We start from the raw sequence: 21,207 nt of genomic DNA on the forward strand, positions 1-21,207 counted from the left end.
TTCCTCCCTCCCCACCTATCTGTCTCCCTCCCTCCCCACCTATCTGTCTTCCTCCCTCCCCACCTATCTCTCTGTCTTCCTCCCCACCTGTCTCTCTGTCTCCCTCCCTCCCCACCTGTCTGTCATCCTCCCTCCCCACCTATCTGTCTTCCTCCCTCCCCACCTATCTCTCTGTCTTCCTCCCTCCCCACCTATCTGTCTCCCTCCCCACCTGTCTCTCTGTCTTCCTCCCTCCCCACCTATCTGTCTTCCTCCCCACCTGTCTCTCTGTCTTCCTCCCTCCCCACCTATCTGTCTCCCTCCCTCCCCACCTATCTGTCTTCCTCCCTCCCCACCTATCTGTCTTCCTCCCTCCCCACCTATCTCTCTGTCTTCCTCCCTCCCCACCTATCTGTCTCCCTCCCTCCCCACCTATCTCTCTCCCTCCCTCCCCACCTATCTGTCTTCCTCCCTCCCCACCTATCTGTCTTCCTCCCTCCCCACCTATCTCTCTGTCTTCCTCCCTCCCCACCTATCTGTCTTCCTCCCTCCCCACCTATCTGTCTTCCTCCCTCCCCACCTATCTCTCTGTCTTCCTCCCTCCCCACCTATCTGTCTCCCTCCCTCCCCACCTATCTGTCTCCCTCCCTCCCCACCTATCTGTCTCCCTCCCTCCCCACCTATCTGTCTTCCTCCCTCCCCACCTATCTGTCTTCCTCCCTCCCCACCTATCTCTCTGTCTTCCTCCCTCCCCACCTATCTGTCTCCCTCCCTCCCCACCTATCTGTCTCCCTCCCTCCCCACCTATCTCTCTGTCTTCCTCCCTCCCCACCTATCTCTCTGTCTTCCTCCCTCCCCACCTATCTCTCTGTCTCCCTCCCTCCCCACCTATCTGTCTCCCTCCCTCCCCACCTATCTGTCTTCCTCCCTCCCCACTTATCTCTCTGTCTTCCTCCCTCCCCACCTATCTGTCTTCCTCCCTCCCCACCTATCTGTCTTCCTCCCTCCCCACCTGTCTCTCTGTCTTCCTCCCTCCCCACCTATCTGTCTCCCTCCCTCCCCACCTATCTCTCTGTCTTCCTCCCTCCCCACCTATCTGTCTTCCTCCCTCCCCACCTGTCTGTCTTCCTCCCTCCCCACCTATCTCTCTGTCTTCCTCCCTCCCCACCTATCTGTCTTCCTCCCTCCCCACCTATCTGTCTTCCTCCCTCCCCACCTGTCTCTCTGTCTTCCTCCCTCCCCACCTGTCTCTCTGTCTTCCTCCCTCCCCACCTATCTGTCTCCCTCCCTCCCCACCTATCTCTCTGTCTTCCTCCCTCCCCACCTATCTGTGTCCCTCCCTCCCCACCTGTCTCTCTGTCTCCCTCCCCACCTATCTGTCTCCCTCCCTCCCCACCTATCTCTCTGTCTCCCTCCCTCCCCACCTATCTGTCTTCCTCCCTCCCCACCTGTCTCTCTGTCTCCCTCCCTCCCCACCAATCTGTCTCCCTCCCTCCCCACCTATCTCTCTGTCTCCCTCCCTCCCCACCTATCTCCCTCCCTCCCCACCTATCTCTCTGTCTCCCTCTCTCCCCACCTATCTCTCTGTCTCCCTCTCTCCCCGCCTATCTCTCTGTCTCCCTCCCTCCCCACCTATCTCTCTGTCTCCTATCTCCCTCTCTCCCCACCTATCTCTCTGTCTCCCTCTCTCCCCACCTATCTCTCTGTCTCCCTCCCTCCCCACCTATCTCCCTCCCTCCCCACCTATCTCTCTGTCTCCCTCTCTCCCCACCTATCTCTCTGTCTCCCTCTCTCCCCGCCTATCTCTCTGTCTCCCTCCCTCCCCACCTATCTCTCTGTCTCCTATCTCCCTCTCTCCCCACCTATCTCTCTGTCTCCCTCCCTCCCCACCTATCTCTCTGTCTCCTATCTCCCTCTCTCCCCACCTATCTCTCTGTCTTCCTCCCTCCCCACCTATCTCTCTGTCTCCCTCCCTCCCAACCTGTCTCTCTCCCTCCCTCCCCACCTATCTCCCTCCCTCCCCACCTATCTCTCTGTCTCCCTCTCTCCCCACCTATCTCTCTGTCTCCTATCTCCCTCTCTCCCCACCTATCTCTCTGTCTCCCTCTCTCCCCACCTATCTCTCTGTCTCCTATCTCCCTCCCTCCCCACCTATCTCTCTGTCTCCCTCTCTCCCCACCTATCTCTCTGTCTCCTATCTCCCTCCCTCCTCACCTGTCTCTCTGTCTCCCTCCCTCCCCACCTGTCTCTCTCCCTCCCTCCCCACCTATCTCCCTCCCTCCCCACCTATCTCTCTGTCTCCCTCTCTCCCCACCTATCTCTCTGTCTCCTATCTCCCTCCCTCCCCACCCATCTCTCTGTTTCTGTCTCCTATCTCCCTCCCTCCCCACCTATCTCTCTGTCTCCCTCCCTCCCCACCTGTCTCTCTGTGTCTCAGTGTGCCGCCCCCAGCCGACGCTCTCAATATTCCTGTGAATCCAAAACATCGTATCAGTGTGTGTGTGTGTGTGTGTGTGTGTGTGTGTGTGTGTGTGTGTGTGTTTGGGCGCGTGTGTTTGTGTGGTAGAGTGTTCAAGTTGTACACGGCGAGATACCTAATGATAGCATAGCTTGACTATATCATGTTAAACACCAAATAACAAACAAACGCGAAGAGTTCAGCACCTTCATTCGAGTAAAAGCACACAACTGTAAACCACCGCTATTATAGGACATGCATGTACCTTAATTTTGTCTCGCTTGCAAACGTCACCGTCCTTCAGTGTTTATCGTTTAGAGCAGAGTAAACGATTGACAATCCGATGTACAAAATGCTACTGAAAGAATTCGGTGAACGGTACATGGCTTGAGAAGTATCAGTCATGAATCATTTACAATGACGTGAATTACCTTGCTGGAGTTTCAAAGAGAATGGTGCCTTCGTCCTGGCGATAACCTATGCGCGTCAGTTTTGTGGTATTATAATCATGTGGATATTTGGATTTCACAGACTATCATTGTTGAGATGACTGTGTGCGTTGTATGCATATGAGTTGGTAGGATGTGTGGGCCGCCAGGGTAGGTATAGAAATCTCACGTGTTATGATGCTTTTTATGTAAAACATTTCTTTTTCGTATCAGTTTTACTTACTGACTCGAGTTTTGTGCCTTGAGCATTATTGTATTTTAACGAGAGGGACAATATATAGAAATAAAGTACTATCATTATCACTGAAAATCGTTTACATACTACACAAGGCCCAATCAAGAAACACAAAGAATAGGAATGATGAGATGAGAAAATACTATAGGATCACCGTGAACACCTTGATGTACGCCAGTCAGTGAGACAAAACAACCACTTATCAACAGTTAAGATCGTTTGTACTTAATTAGCTCAATGTAATGTGATAATGGTGAAATCTTCTTCAGTGGATACAGTACAAAAAAGTGCAATGCTTTTTCCCGCCTACCTCTTACAGATGATAAACTATACCCGCAGAATGAATCTGAAACTCCATGCGTTGTTTTGTATTCGGAACAATCCGATGTCAGTAATTGCGTGTTTTTATATCTTACCGGGACTGCAAACTTCCAAACATTTGCCAGAGTGTGTGTGTGTGGTCACTGAACCGGGAAGCTCTCCCAGTTTTTCCGGCAATTATTTCATACATTTAGAGGGGCACACCGCTCAGTTTTAATTGTCTGTTTGCAGGCATCAGTGCATGATGTAAGTTTTCGGCCTATTTAAGCAGCCGGATATATTGACGTCAGTGTGCTGGTGCGTGCATGCTTTAGTGGGGTGTTAGTTTTGTTTGTATGTGCTGTTCGAATACTTACGACATGTATTTCCGTATTAATTATTTTGTCACGTGATTCATTGAATATAATATAAATGAATAGACTGAATAATAATAATAACTATAACTATATAATAATATATTGCCGGATACTTAAATTGTTGAGCGCTTTCCTCCCTTGAAGGGGATCTCAAAGCGCTTACTATAAACATTTGACACACATACACATACACACACGCAATAACTCAGTTACAGAAGGACGATGGAAAAAAATTAATGATTTGACGCACAAAAGCATAAAACAGAATCAATGGCTATAAAGCCTATTACATTTCTTAATTACACACACGTCCGCAGACACGCTGACACTGACAGAGTCTGCATGGGTTATAACCACGAACCTATTTCATAAATAGGGTCGGTCCACCTTCACACATCCGTAGTTAAAACTGACTGTCATTGGAAATGGATGAAAGGTTTGGGCGTTCAAAAAAAAAAAAAAGTGTCAAGTTTTAAGACCAGTTTTACTGAAAATATTGAAATAGAAACCTCTCTTTGACTCACTTACGTCGAACGGATCTTGTTTTTTGTCGTTTCGGTTTTTAAAGTAAATTTGGTTGCAACCTTGAATAAGCCTCGATTTAAATGACTCGTGAGCTTATTTCCCGACACAGGAGCCGAGTCATGTTCAGTTTTTGCCAACGTCGGGCCATTATCACTGAAAACACCGGTTCTCGTTCGATCACCCACACAGGTTTAGCGATGTCGGGCCCGGTTAGTACTTGAATGGGTTACCACCTAGGAGAAGGGGGCAGAAAAGTTCAGACGTTTATCAGGATCAGGATCAGGATCAGGATTTGGGGCGTTGTTTCATCAGTGCTGCCAATACAGTGTCCGTGAGGGTCAGTCTGGGTTCGGTTTGACGGGAAAACCATACTGAGAGACTGGTCATTCGGAAGAGACGATCAACGAAGATGAGGTCCCACCGCCGGTGTAGCCCACAGCACGCACCTGGCGCACTGAAAAAGAACCCATGGCAACATAAGTGTTGTCCTCTAACACAACACTCTACTGAGAAAAAAATCCGCTCTGATAGGTACACGAAATTTATATATATATATATATATATATATATATATATATATATATATATGTGTGTGTGTGTGTGTGTGTGTGTGTGTGTGTGTGTGTATGTGTGCATGCACTCACAGCCTGACTACGCGCGTTGGGTTATACTCAGTGTTGGTCAGGTCCTCAAGACCTAAAACATCGTACTGTTCAAGTATTATCTGCTTAGCAAATGTGGAGTGGCTTGTATGGATTTGTCCGAACGCAATGACGCCTCCTGGAAAACTGAGTGTAGCTCGAAGGATTAAACCGCTTTAAACTAAACTGAATAAAATAAGGTAAAGAAAGAAACAAAGAAAAAGGAAAATGCTCTTCCATGAATAAGTTCACTGCAGTTTGTGATGGCGAAACTAGAAATAGAATTACTTGGCTCAGGGGAAACCCCGAACAGTTCCTGTTTGCTCGGAATGGCAGTTTCTTACATTTCATTTGTTGATTAATTCCTGTTTTCCGTTGTTCTTAAACATTTCTGCAATGACAACATGTGCAGGAAACTGTAGCATACTAACTAGTGGTCTACAGTTTTGTTTTTGTTTTTGCTGCTGATTGGAGATGAGAATTTTGGCTTTATTAAATTTTTTTTTTTTGATCAAAGAGGCTTATTTTCGGCTGGTTATGTTTTGCTTTGTTTTCCAGAGCAGTAAAGCTGAAAGTACGGAGAGGCTGGTGTAAGCACTGGCAAAACACCACCACACAAATCCGGTTTTGCATGTTGTTGTTTCATTACCTCAAAAATACGCAACACCCCCTTATAGTCTACAGAATCTTCACAATGATGAAGGCGGTAGTTAAGGGAAAGAAGAAGGAGAAGAAAAAGAGATTATATAAATTTCGGGGTCGACTTTTTCAATTGATATTGATTAAAATCGACGCGGCATCACGCAAGTACACTTTTGAGATCTGGTCTACACTGGCGCTGTGGTTAATTGGTTAATCATATCGATCCACCCTGGTGAACTCAAGGAAGAATACAGGGGTAATACACACTTAAGATGTAAATTTTGTACAGTCAATGGGTACACACCAGCAGCCTTGATATATAAAAATTCAACATTCTGTGCTTCATATAAGCAAAAATACATACTACTGCACGCTGAATTAAAAACAACAACAGTATAATAGTTATATAATATATAGTTATATAATAGTTATATCTAATATAAAACTCAACGTTAGCCACTGAATTTTAAAAGCTCAAATGAGCATCTCTGTATCTTTCAGTTTTTTTTCTTCTTATGATTAAATATGGTGTACTGTGTGAAATTGATCAATTAATCATTTTACAATATAGATTAAAAGTTTTTCAGAATTTCTAAGGTGGTTTATACTTCTAATAAAATTCTATCTAATCATTAATCAGATTTTTTGTTTTAATACTGGACAACCGAAATGTTCCTTTAAAAAAATATCACCTTGCATACAAGTAAACATACAAGGCACAGAGAAACAAATCCTCTTACATACACACAGTGACACCCACACCTACAATCACATCCAGTTACACACACACACACACACTATAATCACATCCAGTTACACACACACACACACACACACTAACACACACACACAAGAAATGATCAAATGATCTTTTCAGATGGAAAGTTTTTAATAATTTTTAAGGATGTTTATACTTTTACCTTTAATTCCATTCTATCTTTAAATCAGATTTTTTTTGTTTTAATACATGACTGTTGAAATCTTCCTTCCCCCCCTCTACCCCAATCATTCAGTATCAACTTGCATACAGGTAAATATATAAGGCACTAAGAAACAAACCCTTTCACATACACATAGACACCAACACCTACAAACACATCCAGTTACACACCCACACACCCACCCATAAACTACAATCACAATCCAGTCACACACACACACACACACACACACAGAGTGATACCCACACCCACAACCATATTCATAAATCGCTACACATCAAATGGCAAGAAACAAATGCAATATTGCTAAAATAACCATTACTGATGATATACACATATTCAGAAAAAGCAAGAGTAAATGCAGAGTCAATAACAGAGCAGTTTAAACAACTTAGCTCAGGGACAGGATGAACGAAAGAAAAGTAAGAAATAAAACTTCTGCAATTTAGAATAAAAATTAATATATACACACACAAAAAAAAAAGAAAAGAAAAAAAGAATCGCCAATTAACCAGTCAAGTGAAATCACTGTCTCTGTTATCTCCTTCTTCAACACCCACACTCATAAAACAAACAAACAAAAACAAAACACACGCACACACACACACACACACACACAGAGCAGCTAAATGAAAATCTGTGCTACATATATGTAACCTAAGTTCATAATGGAGAAAAGAATGTCTTTGCTTGTGTATGGTTGGTTTTCATCATCACTGCTTGAGCTGAAAAGCCAAAAACATTTTCATGGATCATGGAGGCTAACAACACAGTGCAATGTGATTCTCAAGTTTCTCCAACACATCAAAACAGACAAAACCATGAAGTATGTTGTTGTACTGACACTTTCAGAATTATAATACCATTCAAACTGGGCATCACACCACCCTGAGTATGTTTTAAAATCAAATTTGCATACCAGCATACATCATTTTGAACACACAATATAAACACTGAGATGTTCCTGAGTTGTCAAGAAACTAGGACCTGTAGAAGACCAAGAAAAAAACCCCAAAAAACATAAGAAGAAATTACCAGGCAAACTCCATGATTTGGTTGTGAAGCGCTTGTTGGTGTTTCTTCATCTCTAACAACATAAGTGATTTCTAGAACAGGTACTGAATATCATCTAATTTCTCTGAATTAAAATGAAGTTTTGCCAGCTGTTAAAAAGCCCTGTCAGAGGAAACTGCAGCAAACTGCACAGTTAAAAATCAAAGTGTTGAACAAGTATCTCAGGTGGAGAGGATACTGAAGAGAAAAGCAGGGTAAACATACAAGCTGATGTGAACATGGGGCCAGTGTTGCGCCAGTGTTGCTGTTCCGATTCCATCAGTGTATTGTGGTAGAGGTGATCCCTGAAGTATTTTCAGGTCAGCAGGAATGTGGATGATGACCAGTACACAACTGCTGTTAAAGCAGGGATTTTAAAAAGACTCTGTTCAAGAAAAGAGTTTCATCGCTGTCCTCTGAGACTGCTGGATGAAGAAGACATCAACAAAGAGCCATGTGTCTCACTATTATCACCAGTCACTGCTCAGTTAAATACTGAGTGACAAATTTGTTTTCTTAAAAAAATATTTTCAGATGCAACTGTAATGGGGGCACAAGTTCTGAACTAGGAGGTACAGGCGTTCACTGGCAAAGTCTGTTATAGTACTGCCACTTTCAGAATTACAATACCATTCAAACTTGACATCACGCTCCCTATCCCCCCCCCCTCCCCCCAATTTGATTTTAAATCATAATTGAATGCCACACATATACCAAAGCTGTTTGTTTTTTTTAAACACACAATATAAACCCTGAGGTGTTCCCGAGTTGTCATGAAACTATGACCTGCAGAAGACCAAAAAACAAAGAAATTACCAGGCAAACTGCTGTTTTCTTTTGAAAGAGGGCAGTGCTTTATTCTGATTTTTTTTTTTTTTTTTTTTTGTGGGTCCTCCATCCTCCTATTTTTTCCACTTTTTTTTGTGGGTCCTCCATCCTCCTATTTTTTCCCACATCTTTTTAATTTTTATTTTTCAAATCATCATTCTTTTTTTTTTTTCTTGTCTTTTTTTTTTGTGTGTGCCTATTTTCTTTTTTTTCCTTCTTTCTTTTTTTCTGCACCTATACTTTTCTCTCCTCCCTTTTCTTTACATCAATACTCATCCATTCACTCATAGTTCTTTGTTTGCTTCTCTTTTAATGGACAATATAGCAAGATGTTAGTGTTCACTGAATGTTTCCATTGTTGTTTTTTCTTTTTTTTTCGAGGGCAGTGCTTTCATGATTTACCATTAATAAGGTGAAAATATATTTCTTCTACCTTTAAAAAAAAAAAAAAGCCTCAACAGAAATGACTTTAAACAAATGGTATGGAAACTGTGATCGAGTTTTGTCATACTTTATATATTTGTGGTTACTTTGAGACAGTGACGCTTTAACACACAGCGCAATTTCAAATTGCAATTGTACATCATTTATGATCAAAACAAAACAGTGAAGTTCTAAACAAACGCAACCACATTCATTTTCATTCTGTGCTTAACAAGTTTCAGTTTTAAGTAGGTGTGAAAGCTTGTATTTTGATCCATAAATGTTACATTCCACCCCATGGTTCCGCTCCCCCCCCCCCACCCTCCTACAAAAAAGCCTTGGGGGGGGGGGGGGGGGGGGGGGAACCCCAAAACAAACAAACAAAAAACCAGAAGCAGATATCTGTCCCATGCATTGACCCAAGGCCTTGAGAACATAGGAATGTTTGCATTGCGTGTTGCAAGGAATCTGAAAATGATGTCATCTTGGAATGAGTGACTGATAATCCTGGAACAACTGACAGATACAATACAGAAAAATGAAATAAGAATAGGAAGAAAACAATTCATGTTTATAGAAAAAAAAAAAAAAAAAAAAAAGAAAAAAAAAAAAGAAAAAAAAAGAAAGCCAGATACATCAAATGAGTTTCAACTTTTTCATCAGCTCAGTCCAGGCAGCCATGTAGTCATTTCTGTGCTCCTTCAAGTGGGCGGTATGTACGGACTCTGGCCATGACAGCCTGGTGACGTCAAACCCGGGCTGTTGGATCTGCCAGTTCTTCACCATTTCTTCTACGGCCAGTGTGTCACACATGGGGTCATTCTTAGAGTAGATCAACAAAGTTGGAACCGGGATTGGGTCCTTCTTGAAATGTTCCACCAGCTTATCATAGGTGGCCGTGGTGGTTTTGTACGTGACATCATAATACAGCCTCAGAGTTTGATGGACCATCTTCCGGAAGGGTTCGTTTTCTGGAAGAATCTGCACACATGATTTTGAGCTTGACAAACATTCAATATGGTTTGCTATTTCATTTGTTTCATTAATCTAATGAAAGTTAAAGGCAAATTTGCCCCCCCCCCCCCTTCCACCAATGTTCCTTGCAACTGCATTCTCACAGCATTAATCATGTCTGTATGATATGTTATTATAATGAAATATTTTTGTATATGTTGCATTGTATTATTTTTGTCACACAGATTTGTCTGTGTTATATTTAGGCTGCTCTCTCTGGGGGAAAGTATGTCACACATTGCAACACCTGCAATTCTTTTTTTCCAATGTGAAGGTCTATATATTAATTATTTGTTTTACAATCATGGTGGATTTTTTCTCAGAATTTTGCCAGGAACAACTCTCTTGTTGCCATGAGTTCTTTTATGTGTGCTATGTGAATGCTGCATCAGGACATCACTTTATTCTCTAATTTGAAATACCAGCACCCACACCCACTTAAGATGTAATAGAGGGTGGGTGGGGTGAAGTAAAAACATGATGTGGCAGGAACTGAAACAACGGAAAGGCTTCACTGTGACAGGATACAGACAATTTTGACACTCCTGTAACACATGTGTATGATAGTCCTGTCCAACTATGACAATCAGAACAGCAGAGGAGGTAACTTCTGTCCCGACTATGTGGACTAGAATTTGATTATAGTGAAGAGAGTCTTGCCCATGTTAACCCCCACTCTCTCAGCCAAAAGGGTTTTAGGACAGTTGGTGTTGGGATGGATCCCAAAGGCCAACTAGCCCCCAAGGCTGCTGCACCAAGAGCCAGTGCAATCTTGCCTCCTAGTTTGAGAGTCATAGACCTTGACAAAAGACTAAATCGTAAATGACTTCCCAGTGTAATGGAGAAACCACTGATCATACAGCTCTCACTTTGCTGTTGGCCCAGCTGTAAGCTTATGTCAATCTGTGATATAAGCTGAGCACTGGCATGACAGGCCTTGAAACACACACAGTATGCATGTAACTATCAAGTTTCCAGAGATTTAATGAAATCCCTGAACTGGGTGAAGTCTTAGTTATTGCGTGTGACCACTGTGGCCATCAGAGATTTAATGAAATCACTTCAAAACTGTTCTTATTTACTAGTTGGCTTCAATGAATCTTTAAAACTGCCGGTGTGTGTGTGTGTGTGTGTGTGTGTGTGTGTGTGTGCATGCACATGGGTGGGTGGGTGGGTGGGTGGGGGATAGACCTGTATCTTTGAGCATTTTGTTCTTGATCATTTCCATCTGTTAATCAGTTTCTCCTCCACGGAAGCACTATGTGTTGAGCACAAATTCTGAGATTTGGTGAGAAGTGGTCACTGCATGTGACTGGGGCATGACTCAATCATTCAGTTCTTCAAGTTAAAGAAATGAGAATGTCCCAGCACCAAGGGAGCTGTGGTAATGAGTTCTCGTCTAGGGTCCTGGTGGATCTCAATGGTAACATCAAGGACATGTTAGTGGCATGGTTGGAAGACAAAAAATTCATTGACTGGGCAACAGGCATCGAATCTGCACAACCAACCCCCCCCCCCACCCCCCCCCCCAAAAAAAAAAGAAAAGAAAAAAAGAGAGAAAAAAGCAAGAAAAAAAAAGCACATTACTCTGATGTAACTCTATTCAAGAAATCAGTTTTGTCCCTGTCCTCAGAGACTGCTGGTTAAAGAAGACATCAACAAAAAGCAATGTGTCTCACTATTTTCAGCAGTCACTGCTCAGTCAAATATTAACTCAGTGACAAGTTGGCTTTAGAAAGAAACAAAAAATCCACTAAATTCTAGATGCAATTGTAACGATCTCAAGGGCATGAGTTCTGAACAAGGAGAAGCAGGTGTTTTCAGGGAAAGTTGCTCCATAATTCATGTTAAATGGAATTTGAATAGTAAATAATTCTTTTTTTTTTTTTTTTTTTTTTTTTTTGCACCAGAAGAAGTTTGCTGTGCATGTGTAGTTCTGTGATTTTGTGAAATAATTGACATGCATCTAGAGATTTAAAAAAAAAAAAAAAAAATCAGTAAGAATTTCAGTGATTCAAGAATTCTCTGATTGCTACAGTAGTTACATGAAATGATTAAAACTCCCAGGGATTTCATGAAATTACTGGTTTCATAACCTATTGTGACGCCACTTTGTTCTGAACTCCCTCTTTACTGCAGAAAGATAGTCACTTCACTTTTTTTTGATATTATTCCCACATATTTATTTTCAGAGATGAATTATGGTGTTTAAAATATGACTGAACAGAAATGCCCCCTTGAACTTACCCTTCAACATTTTTTGACATGTGGGTTAATTGACCTCAGTTGTTTTTGTTCATTTCTGAGCGTGAATCATTTGTCATTAAAAAAAAATCATAACTCAGTATAAATTAAGATGTAATCATGTCTATACCGATTATGTCCCAACTGAAAACATATCTTTTTTGGCTTGCATTTAAGAAACAGTTTAGTCTAATTTGCTGTTATATGAGGGATATACTGCTTTTTCTGGTGTTGTGTGTGTAAATGTAGGTGGTAGGTGCTCTGTGTGCATGTTTATGTGCGCGTGCACACGTGTGTGTCATCGTTAGTGTGTGTGTGTGTGTGTGCACGCACACATGCGTGTGCTGTTCACGATGCGAAGATGGTAATTGTTTCTTTGTGACTGATTTTTTTGGTGATGATTGTTATTTGCTGCTTCTCTTTTTTTAACATTTGTGGAGTGCCATGAGTGATTGGTTGTTATTTGAATTTTCTTGATCTTTGTTTTTTTCTTTCTTGTTATTTGTAATTTGTGAAATGCTGTGAGCCTCTCCTTGAGGGAACAGCACGATAGAAGACAACTTCATTATTATCGTTATAACACTAACACAATTTTAATATGTCAATGGCCATGCAATTGTTCAGTTCAGACATGTATACTGCACTATATGTCATGATGTGCTTGCTGTGTGTGCATGTAAACCAAATAAAAGTTTCACATCAAACACATATTATTAATAAATCCCCTCCTTCAATATTCTGCCTCACCTGTGCAATGCCTTCTGACATACTGTCGTATGACCCAATTACAATGCTGTCAAATATTTGTCCAATGACTCTGTCCCGAAAATGTCCACATTCCTCTGGCTTCTCCATTGCTTCATGCATTGCAGTGGCATAGTTGTATGCGCCAACAGAAAATGCATGAACAAAAAATTTTTCATCAACTGGGCGGTTTGAATTCAGGTAACTCAAAAGTTCATCTGATAATTTTATTCCCTTAGGAGGCCAGAGGAATTCAGAAAGCTTTCCCCTCACGGTGAGAACATCCAATCCAATATTGCGATATAATTGAGTGTACTTATTCACAGCTGAGGGTTTGGCATACAGCCACTGAAATAGCAACACTAGTGGTTTATCAGAACTTCGAGGGAAGAACTCTTTGTCTTTCCCTGCTTTATGAAGTTGGAGGTGTCTGGTTACTTTCACAACTCTGTCATCTTTTTCCTCTAAGTTTGGTGGTGGCCTTTCATTTTGTACTGGATTTCCACTAGGCTGAGACTGAGAGGTCTGTGAACAGAACCTAAATATAATTGGGGCAGCATGTCTTTTGAGGGAAACCAGTGACCTGGAAAGACCATGCAATTCAACAATCATTGTCTCTTTCAAAGGCTCTTTCCCAACTAAGTGCACTTTTTGTTTTTTGAACCAGTTGAAGGTGGTTGCTAAGTTTCCGTTCCTGCCAGTTCCGCACAATATATTGTGCACAGACAAATAGTTATTTTTGCCACATAAGAATTATATCCAATTCTTTAAATATATTCAGCTCAAGATTAAACATAATGTTTTTGTAGGTAACAATACTATAGAATAATAATACGTTACGCTATGAATCCGGCTTTGATTTCTTGCGTTCAGAAGAACCCCAAGCAGCAGAGCACAAGATGCTACTACCCTGTCAAATATTGTCCTTTTGCTTATTTTCATGTGAACATATGGACAGACTTGCTAGAACAACAACAACAACAAAAAAGTTGTTTTGTCTAAGTTTCAGGTTAAGAAACTGAAAAAACTGCACTTTGAGTCGGCTATGTTTCAGGGGGACTAACTTTCAATGCAAGTTACTGTCAGTTGGTTTGATCTTTACTTCCCTTTAAAATATTATGACTGGTGAGGTGGATCAAACGAGACTTCAACCAACACCAAATCCGCCCAGAGCATTACTCACGTTACAAAGCCATTCATTTATTGGAAAATTTTACTTCTTACAACACCATCTATCTAGCAGCACTACCGTCATTACCATCGTTATTCAAGACGTTAAACTAAAGAACGAACATCGCCATTATCAGTATCAGTCATTATCATTAATAACAAAGACTCTTTATCTAATTCATTTAATTGAACTTTGATGACTTTGTCTTTTATGATTTTTGCATATCCGCACCAAAAACAGTGTTGTTCTGTTTGTAAACAAAGGAGTAAATAAACAACAAAATCATTCAACAACTGGAGTCACTTATTAAACCTGGTTGATTAATTTTAGGGCTTTCATCAAGCTGGCGGATTAAGTGAACGTGACAGTATTGTGGGTGAAAAAAAAAAGGCATGGATTTGCTGCGAGTTTATGACAGAGGCAAATGACTGGATAAATTCATTAATCCACTTTTTTTTCTTTTTTAGTGTAGCGATCTTATTTGGCACTTTGTAATCACTGCCTCTGGTCAGGAGGAGTGAACTCTGGCAGAAAATTTAGCATTAGTTCCCATTTTAAAGTAATGACGGAAAGTAAACGGGAAAGTTGTGAAAAGCAACACAGCGATTCAGAAAAGAGGGGCGTCATTCTTTCTCGAATGAAGAGGTGATTTTTTTTTGTCCTTTTTTTTCCCTAGCGTCCATGCTTTTATTTCACAACGTATTAAGACATCAGCAACTTGAAAAAACAACAGCAACAAAATGTTAACCGAAAGACTAAACTTCTGACTATTACAACGCAAGTTGGGAGCATCGACAAATTTTTGTAAACATCAAGATCTGCCCTGATGATGATGGTTGTATATTATCCGGACGTGGGTTCGAATACTGGTAGCACATTTTGCGCTGTTAACACTTCATGCATGCTGGAGCTGAAGCAGCACGGGCCACTTTGTCTTCTTCTTTATTGTTGAGGGCTCACAATCATATGAATCGATTATTCTGGCACCTAAAACTGGGGAGATTCGCTACTACTATTTTGTAGCTGGTGTTCCTTGAAGATGTGAAGAAGAGGTAGAGGTGAAGGCGGCATCATACCTACGCTGTTCAGGGGAACTGGGGGTGAGGAGGTAACAGGATAGGGGATCGGGGTGGGAGAGGTGGGGGGTGGTTGGCGTGCGGTGTGGGGGCACTGGAAGAGTTGTTTACTGCTTGGAGACCCTTGACACAAAAGTGTCAGGCGTTTTGGCCTCCACAGCCACATGGGGCAGGCAGTTCCAGTCTATGATGGTTCTAGGTAAAAATGAAGAGCCTCTGTACTGTGTTCTGGTGGTGATGATGATGGAAACTGTTGGTTGTGTCCTTCGCGTTGGCGAGGCGGCAGTCGGCTAAGTTTCCTTTTGGGGTTTGGACAGTGGGCTTGATTGGTGTAAATTTTGTACAGCATCAAGAGCCTGGAGGTCTTGCATTGCTTCTCCTGGAGGTCTTGACTCATCCGTCAAAAATTCGATGGCTAGTTAAGTACTAGTTTCCAAGTTTTATGTGGTAGTAGTAGTAGTAGGTTAAGGACAAAAGCAAGCTTTGAAGCTTATAAACAGTCCCTTCTTTGATCTCATGACACATTCTGTTACAGACTTTGGTCAAGGTTCGACATTTCATTTACATTTTATTTATTCATCACTCTCTAAAAATAGGTAGGAATTTTGTAGAATTGTCCAGTTGATTCTTGAATGAGTAGGGGAACTAACAAGTGTGCGCTTGTGTGTGTGTGTGTGTGAAGCAAAATGTCAGATGATGCTCAGGTGTTAACTGACATCCCCAAGTGGTGCATTCTTGGATTGATCTTTACAGAGTTTATCAACCGGCAAACACAGTGCACACAGAAGATATGAAGCTATATAATACCAAACTGCATAAGTTAAAGTAAGTAATACTGCTTTTCAGTTTTCTTCTTTTGTGTTCAAAATCTTCTTTTTTTCTGTCTGATATTCTCGAATTATCAAAATATGGCTGGAGCACAGAGAGGCCAAGGAGGAGCAGGAAGGGGTGGAGCTAAGAAGAGTAAGAAAAAGCGAAAGTAAAAAGGGGAAAGGACAGTGTGTCAGCTTTTGAAGACTCTGTTAATGAAGCAAGAGAGAAATTTTTTATCTGTCTCAAATGTGAAGCAGCAGTTGATGAGGGACAGGACGCTATCCAGTGCTACAACTGCAAAATGTGGTGCCACAAGGAAGGTTGTTCAAACCTCACAGAAAGAGATTTTGGCATCCTTTGTGACTCCAGTCCAAGTCTGGAGTAGACTGGGTGTGTGATCAGTGCCATGCAGTGGACAGTAGCAAAAAAACAGAATTAGAGGCCAAGCCAGATCGGCTGATCAGACTTTTCGAGTCAGTGGATGCTAGACTGAGCAGACTGGAAGCAGGTTGCTCAGGTGCTAGTCTACAAAAAGTGATTGACAAATGAGTGGAGAAGAAGCTGGAGGAGTTGTGGGAAGAGAGGGTGGAAAAGGAATAGAGAGAGCTAAATCTGATCATTTCACATCTACCTGAAAGTAGGAAGACATACAGAGAAGAGAGAATCAAGGAAGACATGCAGTGTGTTGAGAACGTGGTCAGAAAGATTTGCCCTGACTTAAAAGAAGGCTGCATTGAGGAGCCTGTGAGACTGGGCAAGGTGAACAGCCCAGACTCATGCGCATTAAAACAAAGAGCACTGAAGTGAAAAATGAGATCCTAAAAAATGAAAGGGCATTGATTATCAAGCAGACATAATTTACATCAACCCCTGACTGCACTCCAACTGAACGACAGAAAAACAAACTGCTGAGACAAGAACTAAACTAAAGAGATGGATTGATGAGGGAGAAAGAGACATCAAGATAAGGGGAGTGAAGACTGTGACAGTCAAGCGGTCATCCAGACCTAGTCAGGATGCCCCAAAGGAGGACTGATAAACCACCAGACATGACAATAATGTACATAGTTTTTAAAATGCTGTAGAAAATAAATTAGAGTATGTGTAATTAAATAAATTATTTTGTACATTACATGCCCAAACAGTCTTCTATACAAATGCTGACGGACTTGTGAATAAAAAGAATGAACTGTTAACTCAGGTAGATAGTATAAAACCTATTAGTTACTGAAGTTCTGGTCAAGAATCAGAAAGAAATGAACACAGTGGCACAGTGGAATATGAAATCCTAGCATTTGATTTATTCTTAACAAAAACTCAAAAAGAGGAGTATTGTAAAGCTTGGTATGAATGCAAAATTATGTTCTAGAATGAATGACACTGAGTTTGAAGAATGTGTGTGGGTTGATTTCACCCCAGGAGATGGTCGAAAAGTCCTTTTTGGTTGTGTATACAAAAGCCCAAAATGTTCTACAGAAAATGAGGATAATTTAATAAAGTTATTAACACAAGACACTATTGACTGTATGTATCAAAGGGGATTTCCATTTTTGAAACATTGACTGGTTGGGAACATGGACAGGGGAAAGAGAGAATAATTTTACAGAATGCTTACAAGACAGTTTTCTTTACCAAGTGGTAAAGGACCCAACAAGATGAAGAGAAGGAAAAAGACCTAACATTTTGACCTGGTAATAGTAAATGATGAAGCCTTAGTATCAGATATCCAACACAACAATGGCAAATTTTGACAAAATGAGACTTGAATTCAGCAATACAGACTGGAGTGAACTAAAAGACTTCAGTGTGGAACAGTGCTGAGAATTAACAAAGAAGAAGATACATACTAGTATGGAAAGCAACATTCCCAAAGTAAAAACAAGTAAAGACAAAAACAAATGTGGATGACATCAAATAAAAGTTATGAAGAAAAAATATGATTTATACAAAAGGTTTCTAGAAACAAAAAGTGGAAGAAATTATCAAAAATACATAGCATCAAGAAATCTGTGTAATAGGAAAATCAGAAAAGACAAAAGAGAATTTGAGAAATGAAAAAAAAAATTCCATGGAATGTAAGAAAAACCTGAAAGGTTTTTGGAACAATGTGAAGTCTAAAACCAAGTCTAAAGTTGGCATTAGTTCCTTAATTGCAGATGATGGAAATATATTGCAGTCAGTGATAAAGATAAGGCAGAAGTGTTACATAAATTTTTTTTGTAATGTCTTTACTAAAGAAGACGTGACCAATTTACCTGATGTTGCACCTGTTTCAAGATCTCAGAGTGTGTTGATAGAGGTAGTAACTATCACCCCAGAATCAGTAAAGATGAAACTTAATAATTTAAACCCAAACAAGGCTCAGGGCCCTCATGGTGTTCCATCAAGAGTGCTTAAAGAGTTGGCGAGGAACTGTCAGTTCCCCTCTGTACCCTATTCAAAAAGTCCATACAAAATGCGACTATACCCAATGACTGGAAAACATCCAAAGTGACCTCAAAATTAGAAAAGGTACAAGAACTTACCCAGTTAACTATAGATCAGTTAGTCTGACTTGTGTTACCTGCAAAATTCCTGAGACATTTGTAAGGGACTCTATTGTTCAACATATGATGACAAATAATCCATATATGTGCTAAATGTCAGCATGGTTTTAGAAAGAATTGATCATGTGTAACTCAGTTACTGGAAGTAATGGAAGACTGCACAAGGTTACTTGATAATGGTGATAACATTGATGTATTATACCTTGATTTAAAAATAAAAGGTTTTGATTCAGTGCCACATACAATCAGAATCCTATGGAATCACAGGTAAAATACTTCACTGGATAGAAGAATTTCTCTGTAACAGATCATAGAAAGTTAAGGTTGGTAGATCTCAGTCAAGTGGTATGGATATCCTGAGTGGAATCCCCCAAGGCAGTATACTGGGACCTATTCTTTTTACTGTATTTATAGATGATCTTCCACAATCAGTAAACAGCACTTGTAAAATATTTGCTGATGACATTAAAATATACACATCCCCTCTATTATACCAAATATTGCAAAGAGCCATAGATACAGCAGTGGAATGGACAGTCACACAAAAACTATACTTCAAAATGCTACATAGTGCAAAGTGCTCTGTATTGGTAACAAAAACCCTGAACATTATCACTTAATGAAAATTGGTGATGAAGAGTTTAATGTTGACAAATGTGAAGAGGAAAATGATTTAGGTATTATTAATTTTTTGATACTCTTTGACAAGCATACTGCATGCATAATAAATAAGGCAAATCAGAGAATTGGTATAATCAAGCATATCTTCACATTTGACAGCAGTACATTTTAAAGACTATATAAGACATCGGAAAGATCTATATTAGAATATATATATATATATATATATATATATATATATATATATATATATATATATAATGCAAACATGGTTTGGTTCCCTAAATTATTTAAAGCATCAATCTGCTGCAATCAAAGGCGTACAAAGACGAGCAACAAAATTAGTCCATGAAATAAAGGATTTTTCTTATGAAGAAAGGTGAAAATATCTTAAGCTTCCTTCCCTTAAAGCAAGAAGGATACAAAGTGACTTGATACAAGTGTATAAGATACATAATAGTGTTGATGACATTGACAAAACATGTTTCTTTATTGATCCATATTGTCACCCATAACAGTACCGAAAAAATTCAGAAGCAACATTATAGTAGCATTATTTATATTAGAAAATATTTTTTTATTTACAGAATAACTAACAACTGGTATAGACTAACCCCAGGAATCAAACATGCACCTAACATGAATGCCTTTAAAAAAACGTATTGATGACCACAAAATCATAAAGAAAACAATGTTTGACTTTGATGGTCAATGGTGAACCTGGACTTGGGAACACCTGACCAAAAAAAACCAAAACAAAACAAAAAAACAGCAACAAAATAACCCCGGAAAACCAATGGGGTGTATAAAGCAGCAAGGCTACGATGCTTGGCATCACCCCTAAACTGAACCTGAATCTGAACCTGAAAACAAAAACACAAGTGTAATAAGAAATAACATTGTCACATTGGATGATTGGTGAAACTGATCATGTGACTTTGAGATAAAGATTAAAAAGAGAGAAGAACCAGTGCTGAATATAAAGTAATGATTTATCATGTGAGAGAAGGATTGAAAAGAGAGAGGGACCAGCGCTGAATATAAAGTAATGATTTATCATGTGAGAGAAGGATTGAAAAGAGAGAGGGACCAGTGCTGAATATGAAGTAATGATTTAACCAAGCACGAATCTAAAATGTGTATTGGCATTTATTGCAGCACTTGTTAAACCAGGGCACTGAGAGAGCTTGCAGAGCCTATCACCATGGATGGAGAAGAAAAGAAGGCAGTCACAAGGGATGGAGGGGAAGGAGATCATGAAAAGGACCTGAGGCAGAAGCTGACAGAGACAGAAAAGGCCTTGGAAAGAGCCATGCGACTCCTAGAAAAGTCCCAAAAGTACAATGAGGAACTTCGACAGCAGAGTGAGAAACTGAGCTTGGAGTTGCACACTTACCGCAACGCTGCTCAAAACCGTGTGGATGCTGCAAGTCAGGTTGATGAGAAGCTTATCGCTGAAGGTGAATTATTGTGACAGAGAACTGATTTACACATGCATGTAAACAGTGTCTGGATGATGTGTGGTCATATGAACTCATGTACTGATGTAGGCACTGAATGAGTGCATGTTTGTGCGTGTGTATGTGCATGTCTTTATGATATGATATGAAATAAAATTAATGCATTATTATATATATATATATATATATATATATACACACACACACACCATGTGTATTCATGGACAGTGTGTGTGTGTGTGTAAATATATCTAGAACAGCAACTGTAATATTGTAATGATAACACTAGCAGCACCAATACAAATTGTGCACAATAAGTATCTGAATGCAGCAATGTGGGATACACATAAAATGACATTTCCAACTTATCCTAGCTTATTCCAGCATATCTTCCCTCAGCTTTCATGCATTTTCCCATTTTTAAAAACTCTGTTTCAATGGCACCCGATTGCATTGAATAAGTACATTCAAAATAATGCCCTTGAAGAAAGCTCAAACATCTTTAGCAGTCAGGAACTGCCTTCCTCTAAACTGCCAATTGTCCAAAGGGAACAGGAACCAATCACACATGATTCATGGCACGAAAATCATGCTGTGAAACTGAAAGGTACACGTTTTCTGCTGGAGGACCATTACTGTTACCCCATATATTGCCATCCTCAGTAGA

At 40.4% G+C, this 21,207-nt stretch overlaps 2 protein-coding genes across 4 annotated transcripts in view; one reads left to right on the forward strand and one right to left on the reverse strand.

Annotated features, from left to right (window-relative positions):
- The first annotated feature begins 2,922 nt into the window (after window positions 1–2,922).
- LOC143296985 (uncharacterized) overlaps window positions 2,923–21,207 on the forward strand; it is a 31,465-nt gene continuing 13,180 nt past the window's right edge. For 2 of the 3 annotated variants that reach the window (XM_076609081.1, XM_076609079.1), the window contains exons 1-2: window positions 14,557–14,669; window positions 20,239–20,540. In XM_076609081.1, the coding sequence (XP_076465196.1) occupies window positions 20,285–20,540 (256 nt within the window). In that variant the 5' untranslated portion in view covers window positions 14,557–14,669; window positions 20,239–20,284. Of the gene's footprint in view, window positions 3,037–14,556; window positions 14,670–20,238; window positions 20,541–21,207 lie in introns of those variants that run through there. The other variant, XM_076609080.1, reaches the window with a different exon arrangement.
- LOC143296982 (uncharacterized) lies at window positions 8,455–13,988 on the reverse strand. Its single transcript, XM_076609074.1, has 3 exons — window positions 13,694–13,988; window positions 12,857–13,378; window positions 8,455–9,832 (listed from the first exon to the last, which is right to left on the reverse strand). The coding sequence occupies exons 1-3, from the start codon at window positions 13,793–13,795 to the stop codon at window positions 9,488–9,490; spliced, it is 969 nt and encodes a 322-aa protein (XP_076465189.1). The 5' UTR covers window positions 13,796–13,988; the 3' UTR covers window positions 8,455–9,487.

Source organism: Babylonia areolata, chromosome 22 (assembly GCF_041734735.1).
Source record: "Babylonia areolata isolate BAREFJ2019XMU chromosome 22, ASM4173473v1, whole genome shotgun sequence".
Lineage (NCBI taxonomy): Eukaryota > Metazoa > Mollusca > Gastropoda > Neogastropoda > Buccinidae > Babylonia > Babylonia areolata.